At 46.8% G+C, this 14,172-nt stretch overlaps 1 protein-coding gene across 6 annotated transcripts in view; it reads right to left on the reverse strand.

Moving 5' to 3' along the window:
• Positions 1 to 7,908: 7,908 nt before the first annotated feature.
• SLC38A6 (solute carrier family 38 member 6) overlaps positions 7,909 to 14,172 on the reverse strand; it is a 46,307-nt gene continuing 40,043 nt past the window's right edge. For all 6 annotated transcript variants that reach the window (XM_054199888.1, XM_054199887.1, XM_054199886.1 and 3 more), the window contains exon 16: positions 7,909 to 13,796. In XM_054199888.1, the coding sequence (XP_054055863.1) occupies positions 13,716 to 13,796 (81 nt within the window). In that variant the 3' untranslated portion in view covers positions 7,909 to 13,715. The remainder of the gene's footprint in view (positions 13,797 to 14,172) is intronic.

Below are 14,172 nucleotides of genomic sequence, written 5' to 3' on the forward strand. Positions count from 1 at the left end.
AGAAGGAGGAAGGGAGGAATCTGTCTGAGCTGAAAGCAAAGTCAGTCTTCCCCGAGGAACAAAGCCGCGACTCCCAGACACGCATATGCCAGGGGAATCTCAGGGCAGACAGGTGCCTGGCCCACATCCGCACGCAGGGACGGACGGGGAATTTTGTCAGATAAGTGTCTCCAGCACCAATACCCTTGAATGAAAAGTTGCCAATAGAGCTGGCCGGAAAACAAAGCAAACGAGGCATGTATCACTGGAGAGTCAAATAATCCCCGTGCGGCAAACGAAGTCAAGTTCGAGGAATGAAACTTCACTGCTCGCAGGCACCGGCTGCCGAGGGCATGTGTGCTGTGGAACCAGACTCTGGAAAGTCATCTGGTGTTTACCTTCCCTAAACCCAAAAGTAACCACCCCAAATCCCCTGGCATTACCACGGAGAAGCAGCCTCAGTATCCGTCCTCTGTCAGAGGAGCCCACACACCCCGCCAGCAGCAGAAGGGATGTGCGTAGCACTGCCCAGGAGCTGGCTACCTTCTTCACTGAAGGACCTGCTGTCGTTCCCTGCCCTGCACCGTGGGCTGAGGCCATCCATCCATCCCTCTTGCCCTCACTGGCTCATCATGTAAAAGCTCATCTGTAAACAAAGCTGAGACCCACTAATGGTATCACCACATCCAAGCATTCAAACCCCTGCTCATGAACTGGCACTGAACACCATGAGGCTTCTGACAACGATGCGTCGAACACGCCTTCGCTGTCCTTCTGTATGTCCCAGATCTGCTCTACAATCATGAGAAATAAAAGGATTTTTCTTTTTGTAGATGAAATTGTGTCTACTGGCACGACTTCGAGGCCTAGAGTCTCTGTACGAGTATCAGGTATTGCTAATTCATAATAAAGCAGTAAAAATTGGCGACATGGCACGGTTCTGCTGCTTACCCAGGACTCTGGAGTCAGATTTCGGTGCAGACATGGGATCACTTATTAAAAAAAAAAAAAAAATCACATCAGTGACATTAATAAGTATCAAGCAGATACTTGAATTCTGATGGAAATAAACATAACCTACTCTGTTCAAGGAAAGGTGAAAAATACCCTAAACGTTTGTAGCATTTTCAAAAGGAAAAATTAATTATTTAGACAAGGCAGACACAACTACTAAGATCAAATCCAGTCCCCGTTGGTCAGTCCCCAGAAGACAGGGGAGTGCGCGGGGGCAGACCTGGGCCTGGCTGTGGGGCCGGGGCTGCTTTGGTCTTTTCCCACCGTGGTGACGCCGGGGGTAAAGGCAACGTTTTCCTACCTCAAAACAACATTTGTTTTGCTGAGTTTTTTTGGCATAACAAAAGAAGCACAATCCGAGGCAAACCACGCAATCATCAACACCGGCTTAGATAAATAAGAGGGTGGGTGCATAGAACACCCATGGAGGGCCTGGGGGCCCGCCCTGGCAGGCTGTGGAGGACCGTGCTGCGGACCCCCTGGCCTCATCATGGGGACGTTTGTGCTCCCCGTCCCCGCGTCCCGCTGTCCTTGGGGAGCTGCCCTGAACACTTGTGCCCTTCGCATCCCCGGGACGGCGATCGCCCCCCAGGCCCAGCGCTGAGACAAGCTATAAATATTCCTCCCAACCTCCCCTCATCACTCAAGCCCCTGGCAGCCCGGCGGTGGCCGCAGCAGCCCGTGGAGCCACCCGCAGCCCCGGGCCAGCGTGGGGGCACCACCTGCTTCCCCCTCCCAGCGGGATGTCTGTGGATGCTCGAAGCCCCGGGGGGGGGCACGGGACATCCCGTCAGGCTCTCCCAGAGACACCGGCAGATTAGCGGCTCTATTTTTCAAGCTGATCCTCTCCCACCCCCTCCAACTTTCATTCAACTTACAAGAATTTAAGACAACTTGGCAGGACAGGCAGGGCCTATATATAAACCCCAGTGGCCATTTCGTCAAACAAACCCCGATGAGCAAATGGCCTCTGTACCTGGAATGCGGGTTTATGCAAGTGACAGGTCAGCAAAGCAGCTGCCCTCTTTCCTCCCAGCACAATGGGGATAGCAGAGATGCCATCAGCACTATTTTTTTCCTACCCTGCTGCGCACTAAAAAAATTATTCTAGGAACATTATGGAGCAGGGGAGTAAAAATAGATATGCAGGTTCAGCAAATGGCTCTCTCCACTCCTTGTGTTTCAGCCTTTATTCGCAGAGAATAGAAGCAAAAGGAGTTGTGCTACCCCTATTAAACTCTGTGTGTTTGCTCAGCAGCTCCCGGTAATGACACTCGCTGCTTTCTGGGCTCATTTTTAACATACTTCCAGCAACCTGGGCATTTGTGCGGTTCCAACTAAATCAGAAAAGCTGGGTCTGATCAGAAAGATCAGCCCGGGTGGGAAGTGTCAAAACGTTTGCTGCAATGGCCCCAGTTGAAGCTAAGTTTTGCTTATCACTGTCATCAGCAGCAACTAACATTAACCGCATAGTAAATAAGTTAGAAATAAGGTTTACTTTGCTCCAAGACCTCTTGCCCAGGGTGAGCAACCTGCAAAGCTGCCTTGGGCACTGGCCCCAGTCCCTCGGGCTCTTGCCACCCCGACCCTGAGCCCGACGTGTGTCCCAGGGCCGAGGCCGGGCGGGAGGCAGCTCCCGCAGCCGCTGGCTGAAGTTTCGGCTCAGTGCGGCTCGGCTGGGAGCAGGCGGCTGGAGCTGCTGGGATGCAGCAGCAAATCCTGCGGCTGCTGTGCCTGTGCAGCACGCCCGCCACAGAGCGCTGCGATGGACAACTTTGCCTCGTCCCCAGAGAAGTGACGGTGGTTAAATAATCCCAGCGTTCACACTGGTGAAATCGTTTCGGTGAAGCAGCCTGGGAGGCGCCACACTGGCACTGGGAGCATCTCCCCCCGGCTGAGCCACCCCCTGCAGCTTGTTTAGACCCTTGGGGACAGGCAAGCATGTTTATGGCCAGCTCAGGAGGGGCTGAGTGACAGGCTTTGACCTCGGGCTCTCCTTTGGTTGTCTTGGAGGTGGAGGATGAGGCTAGAAATGGGTCACACAATAGGACCGTGGCAGGGGGTGAGGGCAGACCAGGCAACGATCCCAGGGAGGTGCAGGCAGCTGAGGCACAGAGGGTGACAGAGCAGCGGGGCAGATGTCCCCATCCTGGCCTTGCAGACCCTCTGCACAGCAGGGCCAGGACCACGTGCTTTTGATCACACGCTCTGCTCTGGGTTGGCAAAACACCACAGTTGCAAGAGGCAGCCCAGAATATCGTCCCTCCCACTCTTGGTCACCTTCCTCCTGCCCCAGGGGTCAGCAGGCCCAGGGAATCCCTTTGCCTTGGTGGTCTCCAGCCTTGGCCTACTGCAGCTGGAGCAACCACCAGCAGTCCCGCAACCACTCCGGGACCAGCCTGGTGGTGGCAGAGCCCAGGCCGGGCAAAGGGAGCCCCCTCTTAGAGGCTGGATCCTGTAGATTCAGGCTTCACTTGAAAGCCTCTGGCATTTAGACTCCTAAACACTTTCCCAGCAGCAGGACACCCCCAGAAAAGGGGATGGACCTTCGGGCACCCATGTCACCCAGTTGAGCCCTTTATCATCACTCAAAGCCCCTGGGCTGGCACAGGACAACAAAGAGCTTTTAAATTCACCAAATTACCAACAAAACCTCATCTGTTTTTACAGGCAACGTCCATCGGACTCTGCTTTTTAGATCTTCCCAGTCAAGCCAGTTCCCTCTGCAGGACAGAAAGGGACTTCAATCCCCAGCTTCCCAAGAGCTCATTTAACAGCAAGCTGGAGGGACGACAAGGAATTTTAATAGAAGGCAAATTAAGCACTTTATAACTCACTTCCAAATTGATTTATATGGCCAAGGCTGCTCCGCTACCCTTTCATGGAGGAACAATCCCTAAAGCAAACACCTTCAAAGGACTGCTCCAACTCTCCTTGAAGTCAGGAGAGGCAAACCCTGCAAGTCAAAAGCCAGGGCTAAAACATACACAAAATCCCCAAACCACTCAGAATCGCCATCTGATAGATCACTTCAGCTGTCCCCCGAATCCCAGGTGCCGACAGATGGATAACGGTGAGCTATCAAAACACCAATGTATGTGCAGTTCCTTTACACGCAGCGAAATGCTGTGTTTAGCATTACATTTTTAAAAGACTCCGTTTCTCAGCATTAAGGTTCATTTCAAAGCAAGGAATTTCACTTGGTCTCTCCTGGGACCCCTAAAGCCCTCATGTTTGTATTCCACCCCCGCAGAGGGAGCAAGAGGTGGCAGGGAAGTGCTCAAGCCAAATATTTCCCCCTTCGCAGCACGCTGGACAATGTGCGGCAACACCTCTGCTCAAAGGGAAGGGCCTTGTTTAGATAAGACGTGGCAAACACGAGGCCCCTGCCCTGGTGGAACCGCTTCAGTGGCTGGAAGAAGGTCGAATATCAACTTTCAGAATTTGTGGGGGGAAAAAAAAAAAAAAAAAAATCAAAAATCTGCCCATGGTTTCCACGTATCTCCAGCCTGAGGCTTTGCATCCCCTGGGGAAACGTCATTCCTTGGCTTCCGACCCACCAAATTGAACTGTCAGATTAAGGAATGGCAAGACAGACGTCTTCGACTAACATTTGGCAGCCAGGCCGAGACAATGTCTCTCCACCATCATTCGAGTAATCTCCCCTTGGAAAAGGACCAGATGAATGTTCCCGTTGTTCAGATGGTTCCAGAAGAAATGACTTGTAAACAGCAGCAGAAACCGTGCCAGCAAATACCAAAAGGAAAACCGTACCATTTCAACAACAATTTTGGAGCAGATTCCAGCAGCGATGCTGATTAACATTAAAAATTACCATGTCCGCACAGCTCCCTGTCCCACCACAGCTGCCAGGGAGCATCGTGGACTTCACAGGGCGCACCTGGTTGTGCAATGCCGTCCCTCAGGACACAGACCTTTCTCCCTAATCCCATCTGGCGATCACGTTGTGCAACAGGCCTGGTCGCCCTTGATGGTATCATTGCTTGCATAACAGCCGAGGCTGTTCTTACTCATCACCACCTCGAACCCTTTCTGATCCTTGGGACGGGATGTGCTGCAGTGACAGCTGGCCATGGGAATGACTGTTGGCCTCAGCACCCACCAAATCTGGAGCAGCCCACTTTCGTGCAACAGAGTTTATGGATAAATACACATTGATACAATAAAAGGGCTCTCAGCTCTTCGCTCCGTCTTTCCTTACTACTGGTGCCTGGCAAGTCCTCGAGCAGGACCTCGCTGCGCTGCATCGCTCCCAAGAAGAGAACACAACCAGGAGGTGCAAAGGGACCAATGTCCTGAAGATGCAGCAATGCTCTGGGCATAAATTCCACATATCTTTGTTGAGAAAAATATGCACGGTGATCCTGTGCTCAAACACGTAGACAACATCAAAAGGGAAGTGAAGAGTCTCAGGTGCTTTCTAGCAACCTCAACTCTCCCTGTTTGAGCAAAGACACCTCCAGAGAGACCTTCCCTCTGCATCTCTTACCTACCAGCTGTGATTTCGCCTACAGCTCTCTGCACCTCTGAACTCCAAGCCCGGAAGAACTGGGTCAGCACCCTGTCAGTGAGCAATAGTGGAAATTCCCCTGCACCCCTACCCAGAGCGCAGGGGTGAGGGAGCCTCCAGTCGGGCTCCTATGACCACACAATGACTGGCAATTAAAACAGACCAAGAGGAGGAGAAGGTTCACGTTACTTCAGAAGTTCGCCCCAATGCCATACACACATAGGTTAACGGGCATCCCCTCGCGCTGCTTCTGCCCAGGCTGTCTCTGTGTCCACATTTGGTACCCACCAACACGAACCTGATTCCATCTAACAGCTCAGGCTCTTCAAAGCTTAGGCCTGAGGGATGTGTTTGAAGAAACAGAATTGAATTGTCAACAATAAAAAGCATTAAATTCAGCCCTTTCTCCCTTTAACAGGGACGGAAGCTGTTCATCAAAATTGCGAAGTAAAAATCTGCCACATGCATCCCATGAGGTATGCCCAGTGCCAGACCTGCAAGAAGGTATAAAACACGCAGGTTACTTCCACCTTTCCTACAGGAGATTCACAGCCCCGAGCTGCGCAAACCCATCTGGGGAAACGCTACGCTAAAGCCCCACTTCCAGACCGGCGTACAAAATGAAACAGCAGAGTACGACTGCAGGAGGCAAGAACAGGGCCCGAGACTTCCATGGCCCTCCATTCCAGTCCTGCGGGTTCCGCACTGTCATAACCGCGTCCCAGATCTTTTCTCCGTCCCTGCATGTAAATCCCATTATGAAGCAGAGCTACCTGGGAGGGTGCAGAAACCGGCCTCCAGGGAACGCCGTCCCACTCCAGTCAATGGGGTGGTGAGACCGGGCTCCTGAAAGGCAACAGCCTGTAACGACCGCCCCGAGCTTCCAGGGCTCGTTAACTCTCTTCTGGCCAGATCCGTGATTTGCTATATGATGCGTGGAGCAATAATTTCCACCCTTGGTCTCCAGAAAAGTAGTTCTGCAACCCGGGCTGATTAGCCACCGCACCAGCCTCCCCGTTCGCCGTATAAATCTAGTGCCTCCGATTACATCATGCCAGAAAACCGAAATGTAAGTCAGATGGTGAAGGCATTAATGGCAGCACTGTAAAGGCTCAACAATGCAAACCTTCCCAGAATGAACTGTCTTGACCTTCGCCGGGCTGACAATAAAAGTGTGACATCATGTGCAAACGAGCTTTAAATTTAAACCAGGTGCGGAGAGCTGCCTGGCGTCATGCGGCTGCCGTGTAAACCACTAACATGCGAGCGGCGACGCTGGAGGCAAGAGAAACGCCAAGCACGGACAGGACCCGCTCCGCAACAAAAACGGGTACGAGCAGCTGGTGCGGTGCGAGACCAAGTTCTGCATCGCGCTTGAAAAAGCCGGGGTTTGGGCTATTTGGTAACACTTCTCGTTGGGGTAAACATTTTAAATTGAACACAAATTTGCTGATAATCACTTCCACGTGTGCGAGCATTCATACAGCTCTGGAATCAAGACAGCAGCACAACCGTGAGCATTTTTTTCCATTTTTTGCTTCTATTCAGGACTCCCTTAGACCTTGCAAAGCGCTTGGAGCCGTGCTCACAGGTTGTCCATCACAGCTAGCAGAGAGCACCGTGACTTACAACCAAGAAGCACGTCCCTGCTCCGGAGCCCTTCCAGGGCAGCCCTCATCCCTTTTGCTACTACCCTGTAGCAAAACATTCTGCCTTCCCCGCCTGACCCTCCCCTTGCTGCGTAAGCAGGCCCTTCCCAAAGGTGATCCCAGGAGTTTTTCAGCCCGCTGTGCACTGCCAGGCCAGCCGGGCACACGCTCTCCAGCCTGGAGGCAGTGCCGGCACGGGGCAGCACGCGAAGTCTCTTCTGCTGCCTCCTGTTCTACAGGGGGGAGCACAACAGCGCAGAGGGGTGGCTTTGCTGTTGATGAAACCAATACCTGAGAGGACGTCAACTGCAGTTCTCGCTGCACAAGTTATTTTCTGCATCCGTGGTGTTTCGGAGAGTACAGTCCAAAGAGTAAAATCAAGCACTGAGAGTAGGCAGGTCCAGGACGAGCAATTCGTAACAGCTTCCCGGACCACATCTCACATCCATTTCAAGCTGGGTGCTGCAAAACACCACCTGTAGAACAGAGCGGGGATCACACAGAACTACGTCGACGAAGGAGAACACATGGAAGTGCACCACTACGCTACCACCACCAAACCAGGAATGATTTTTAAGAACGACACCCTTCCCTGGCAAAAACGATGCTGCAGCCTGAGCTGGGGCTAGCAGCACCGCCGCTGCACGCCAGGAACTAACCGCAGAGACGACAACGCTTCGTTATTTCACTCCGCAGGCAGGTTACGCATGAAGCAAAGACGACAATCACCTGAGCTACGCAAAAACTATTCTTTATTTTCTGGGGTTTTTTTTGGAACATGCCCTGGCTGTTCCGCAGGGAATCGGAGGGAGGGTGAACTCAACACAGGCAATTTGTCGTACAACGTACGGGTCTGACATCAGCTAGGCAATTTTTTACATACAGATAATTTTTTAAGAATTCCAATTCCACAAGAAGCATGGTTGAATGATCACTACTGAAATACAAAAAAACACCACCACAAACTACAGAAATTAGGCAGCACTTTTGTAATACTGAAAATTCTCTGCCAGTGGCAGTCATTAGGAAGCGGCAGTAAACGTGTCTGAAGGTTTTTCAGTATGCAGAGCAACTACAACTAATGCTTTTAACATGAAAGTCAACTGTAAAACAAGTTTCAGGTAAAGCGTTAAATTATATCTAATTGGGAAAGGAGTTCTACTACAATCAATGCTACTTTAGCTTCTGGACTGATCTGAATTTCAACCTTTAATTAGAGAGCACATTAGGATGCCCGCTATAGAAATAAGAAGATTAATTTTCATCTCCTTAAGTAGGGAAATTTGCCAGCAACTTGATTAATCTTCAAGTATTTGTAGTGACACACTGGTAAATATGTCCATCTCTTTCTTTTTTTTTATAGAAATAGAAAGCCACATGAAGACCCCAGGCTGCTCAGTTGGCAGGACTCCCGAATTCCGAGCCTCCCTTTGGCTCAGTAAGGGCTCGGGAGTTTGCCTGCCAGGAGAGGTAATGGGGACATCACTGATATTTCTATCCAGAACAGGCAGAACGAAGGAATGCTAATGAAAGCATGTCATATTCTTCATTAATAACTCTAAAAATTCATTTTAGGATTTTATTTGAAATGAGACCCGCCATATTGGCTCAGGCAAAATACCCGCATAGGTCCATAACCCTGCTCTACCTCTGTCCAAAGGAGACGCCTATGGAGCCTCAAAACAGGCAGGCGTGGACTGACGGCTCCCCTGCGTCCTCACAGCCTCCATGGGCTACAGTTGCTGGAGCACTGACTTCCCGATCCATACCAAAATGACACTTTGTGCAGCGTGAGAAATACAGTAATAAAGTACAAGCCCCTATTCTCTCTCAATGTGCTCACGAGCCGCTCGAGGATTTAACATTTGCCCCGGCAGCTCAATCAGACAGATCCCATCGCACCATCATGTTTTCATTCTCATTAGGAGGACTCCAAGGGTAGAGAATGTGGCACCTTGAGTATGTTACAGGTGACATAAATGATTTAGGAAATACAAAACAGCACAGTCTTCCCATGTCACAAAGTTAAGATGTTGCCATATTTCAAAAAGAAAAAAACCTTACAAGAACAGACATGATGGGCACACCAAAAAGGTCTACCTTCAACAATGACCAGTGGTGGACATTTAGTGAAAATTAAGCCTGCCGGGCATGGACAAAGCAGTGCTTTCCCTGATCCATACCTTTCACGCAGGCTGCAGTCCCACTAATGCCCATTTGGGCTGTTCAACCAAGGGCACGTTCCTGCTCAGTGCCCTGTGACTGCTACGAATGCAGAACTGAAGCGAAGTGGAAGGTGAAAGGAGGGCCAGAGAGAAGACAGCATAGTTTCACAGCGTCTCAATTTTCACTATACAGGGACACCAGGGAGAATTTTAAACAAACTTATGTCCGTTAAAATCAATATATTAAAATATAAATGGCTTAGAAACATGGGAATAAAATGTGAGCATTTGCCACAATACAAAGGCAGGCTAAGAGCGCTTTTGTTTTGTAGTACGCGTTCCTACAATGCTGTTTAGAAAAGAGACTCTCCACACCCAGCTTACCACAGTCCATCTGAAATTTGAGCAGCCTTCAAATGGACAAGGAATGGAAATAGGAGAACAAATCAAAGGCTACCAATCAATTTTCATCTCTTACATTGTTCTTCTTGTTCAGTTGGGGAAAGAGAACCTTTCCAAGTGAGTTCAGAAATGCTGCGGGCCCCTTCATCCATTCCTGTCAAGTCCTCAGAAAGGAAGGTTGGAAAACGCTAACTACAGGTAATACACTGAAATATATAAATCTGGAAATTCCGGGGGAAAAAGATCTGTACACAAGAATAAGGAAAAAAATATATTTAGCAATATGTGAGTGAGCAGAGAGTTCCAGATTGGAGGCCTGTTTTGTTCAAAAAATTCATGCTAGTGCACAACTGTTGTGAAACCTTCACACAGACACAACAAAGAGAACACTCTGTGGGGGATGCAAAGGATAAAAATAGCGCCCTGGCTCTGCTTTTTCATTGTGGAAAACACTCATACCTTTTTTCTAAATTTGGAAATAGAAAGTTCTTTCTCTTTATGCCCCTCTCCCTCTCTTCATATTTTAAGTTACGTATCATAGGAACTTAAAAGTAGCAGTATTTCTAAGTCTTTTTCAGACGAAAGGTAACACACATTCTGTAACCCCCCGTGCTGCTATCCTTTCTGCACCGCAGCCAAAATGTAATAATAGAGCTCCAGCAGAGGTGTGAATTGCTTTCATTCATCCTCACCCAGTATTAACTTCATACATTGGTATTCATTATTCCAAAGTTTACCTATTAGGTTAGTCAGTTAATAGCCAGGCTAGTTAGGGTAATAATCAGGGATTAAAACCAATAACGTGGTGATTTCCATAGCATTACAGGAATCGACTGTAAAATTAACACTGTATTTCAGGTATTCTCTGTCATGTTTTTTAAGATGATGCACACAAGCCCAACCACCTGTGTACGAACAGAGCATTACAGTGCATGGCAAGACTCAGCTTTTTCAGAGGGAGGCGGCAAGAGCAAAAGCTTAGCAAAACTTTGCCCGCTTCCTGCGCCTTCAAAGATAAGCCAAGTCTTCAGTGTTAAGTCTTGCTGGTTAGAGTTTAAAATAAAGTGACTGCAGTGATTATGAGTATTACTCAATAGTATGCTACGAGAGTGTATGATAAATGAGAAACAATTTCCATGAAATTGCTAATAAATATTCCTCCTAAATTCTAGTGTCTGAAAAAACCCTATAGTTTATTCACATGAATGTAAAGTCTCCTGTTTTCCTAAAAAGTTTTGGTTCAGTCAGATATGAAAATAATTTCCTGATGTACGGCTGTCATTGCTTTCTCAAGGTATACTTTTATAAGGTAAATATTTAGCGTTTTACACTACTGCCAGAGATACACCTTGAGTGGCTGAATCCCTACAGTATAACGAAGCCTGTGAAACACAGCTATTAGAGGGCAGCCGCTGGCAGGAAGGCAGCTACAGCTGGTTATCAAGAGTTAAACGAGCTGGGAGAACTGCAAGAACAAAGGCAAGATGGGGAGCCTCCACCATTAATACTCACACAACGCTGAGAAAGTCTGATCAATCCCCTGATCAAAGGAGGCCAGAGACCCCTTAAGTTCGAGACATCCCCTGTGCGCGCACACACACGCTTTAACCTGCTAAAGCAAAACTGCTGGGCAAAGTGTGAGTTTTTATGAGAAAAACGTGCTATCTAATGGCTGCGGCTGCTGCTGCTGCTCAGAAAGGCGGTCCCACTCCCACCACCCCTTCACTTTTCTTGTCCCCTAGATGAGCTCACTGCATTCATTTTTTTGGCAGATAACATGTCACATCTCCCAGTCACGGTGGTTTTCTGCTAATTAAACATGCTGACCCGGAGCCACTGCCAGTGCCACAGAAGTAGCTCTGAACTCCTGGCCAAGAGCGGACGTGCTGTTTCTGGTACTGACAAACTATTACACGGCTCACCTTGTGTCATCAAACCTCTGCTAGAAACTTTGTGATGAAAGTAACTGCAGTCTTTTTCAGAAGACAGAGTACCAATTCCTGCACATTGGGGATCCTACCAAAAATTCTTAGTTTCCAGGCACCACCGTACACATCTATTTTTATACTAACCTCATAAGCAGAATAATATTCTCCAGGCAAAAAAGGATTCCTGAAGCAGTACCAAGCTGCACCACCTGGGTGCCTTCAGGCCATCTATCAAAAATGAGAAGTATCTTATGGATCCCGAGAGAGCCGCGTGATCTGTTGGCACGAGAAATTCTAGTTTGTCAGTGCAGGAACAGAGGTGGTGATTCCAACTCTGCTATTTTCTCTTCCTCTGTTAGATAGGTGAGGACCAAGTACATTCAATCAGGGTTATGTTAAAGTTAGCATATCAATCAGTATTCTCCAAATCCAATGTGACATAATTTGACAGGTTAATGGCACAGACCCACTGCTAAGAAGTTCGAAATGCCAGGCTCTGGGGCATCTCCCCTATCTTAACTGATAAAACATAAGTCAACATAATAATAGAACTGTCTCAGAAGGGCTTTCTAGCAATAAGTCAAGTAACTTGCTAACTGTGCACTTTATGGACATTTAAATGTATTTAACTGTCACTTACTAGCTGCTTTCATTACTTTGCTATCTTTCACTTGTGTCTTATTCCACTTCTCAGATGTACAAGTGCTAAGTTAATTTAAAAGAAATATTGCATCTGGAAACAATGAAGATCTTTCCCAATCTCTAAATCTTGCCATTTGAGGCTGAGGTCTAATTTCTTAACTTTACACAAGCCACTTCTGTGAAGGCTCAGCTTCCTTAGGGCATAAAGTCTCTGAAGAGATTAGGCTAAAGACATCACATTCCATCCGACAGAAACAAATTTTAAAAACCTTACCATGATATCAGCCATGGCTTTCATTCTACTAATATGAGGAACTTTTGTGGTGGGCATGCGATACCATATTTAACAGAGCCCAGTTGGTGTTGAAAATTGCCTTAACATTTCATTTAGGCAAATAAAAAAAGGGAATTACAAAAGGGTACATGGAAGTTTAGAAATCGAAGGTAAAACTAGGGTTCCATAAACGTAAAATTTCCTTTGTCTTCAACAGAGGCAGAATTTCACCTTTCAAGCCCAAACCTTCTCTGACACACAACAGTACATAAAATATAGAAACACTCTATTTCAAATATGTAACACTTGTAAAAATGGGAAGAAGAGAGAAAAAAAAAAAAGTCTTTCACTGGGGGGAATACTGAGGTACATTGAATAATATTCAAAAACAGATATTAATTGAAAGATGTCTATTATTAACTACAAAATGGAAACACTTCCTAATGCTACTAAACGCTATTATGCTAGATGGGCAAAGCCTTCTAATTTAAATATTACTTCAGTATGATTCAAGTACACTGAGGTATAAAAACTGTATTAAAAAAACAATTAACAAGTATTTTCATGATATGCCCATTAAACTGGGCTAAGGCAGTTGATTTCTGGATCCACGTTAGGATAAATTAGGGCAAGCATTTAGAATCAGAAAGTTCTTAATATGAATTGGCTGAAATTTTGTAAATTATTCAAGCAATAGAAGTCCTCCACAGTTTAGGATAACATGGATTATTCTAAATGCACACATCATGATAGGCACATCATGATTGATATAATATCGATGTCATTATCTTTAAAACAGAAGTTATTTCACGGTTCTGCTTTTGTTCACCATGTGCACTAAACCATTTTTGCACTGCAAAATTCTCAGGAGATCTTTTTACATGTCATAATTACGTAATTAAAAAGTAATATTTTAGAATGGGAAGGACTAATTGTCCAATAACTGAAGAGAGTGACTCAAGATTAAAGAAGGAACATCACTAATGCAGATAAAATGGAGCATTATTTCTTCCAAAGACAGATTTGGTCAGTGTTTCCTTCAGGATGTCCAGCATTCATTTCGGTAGTTTTGACCCATCTCTGGTTCTTGCTGTCCTTCTGAAGCTCAGTTCAGGCTGTGACAACAGGCTGTTACTGATTAATCCAATTGAAAATTATTAGAACTAAACTAAGAAGGCCAACACAAATGCCAAAAATAACCAGTGCACATGCCTGTGAAGAAAGAAAAGCACAAATTAACGTTTTACCAAAGAAAGCATTTTACATTTCTAAGGCATATAACTAATGACAAAAAAACCCATAAGAACAGGTTTAAATAGTGTCTTTTAAAATAATCTTTAATGTTTCAAATTACTCAGTCTTCAAACACAAGGTATCTGCTTAGAGGGAGACTAAACTAAGCCTGCTCTGGGGTATTTCATTGGGAACTCTCAGAGCGGTCTCGTTTGCTTACTCACACTATCCATATGCAAAAAAAAAAAAAAAAATCGTTTGCCCTTTACAACTGTGAACAAATTAGGAAACAGAATTTCTATTTTACTCAAAATATAATTTAAGTAACAATGGACTCTTTACATTTTTGAACAAC

Source organism: Rissa tridactyla, chromosome 4, assembly GCF_028500815.1.
Source record: "Rissa tridactyla isolate bRisTri1 chromosome 4, bRisTri1.patW.cur.20221130, whole genome shotgun sequence".
Classification (NCBI taxonomy): domain Eukaryota; kingdom Metazoa; phylum Chordata; class Aves; order Charadriiformes; family Laridae; genus Rissa; species Rissa tridactyla.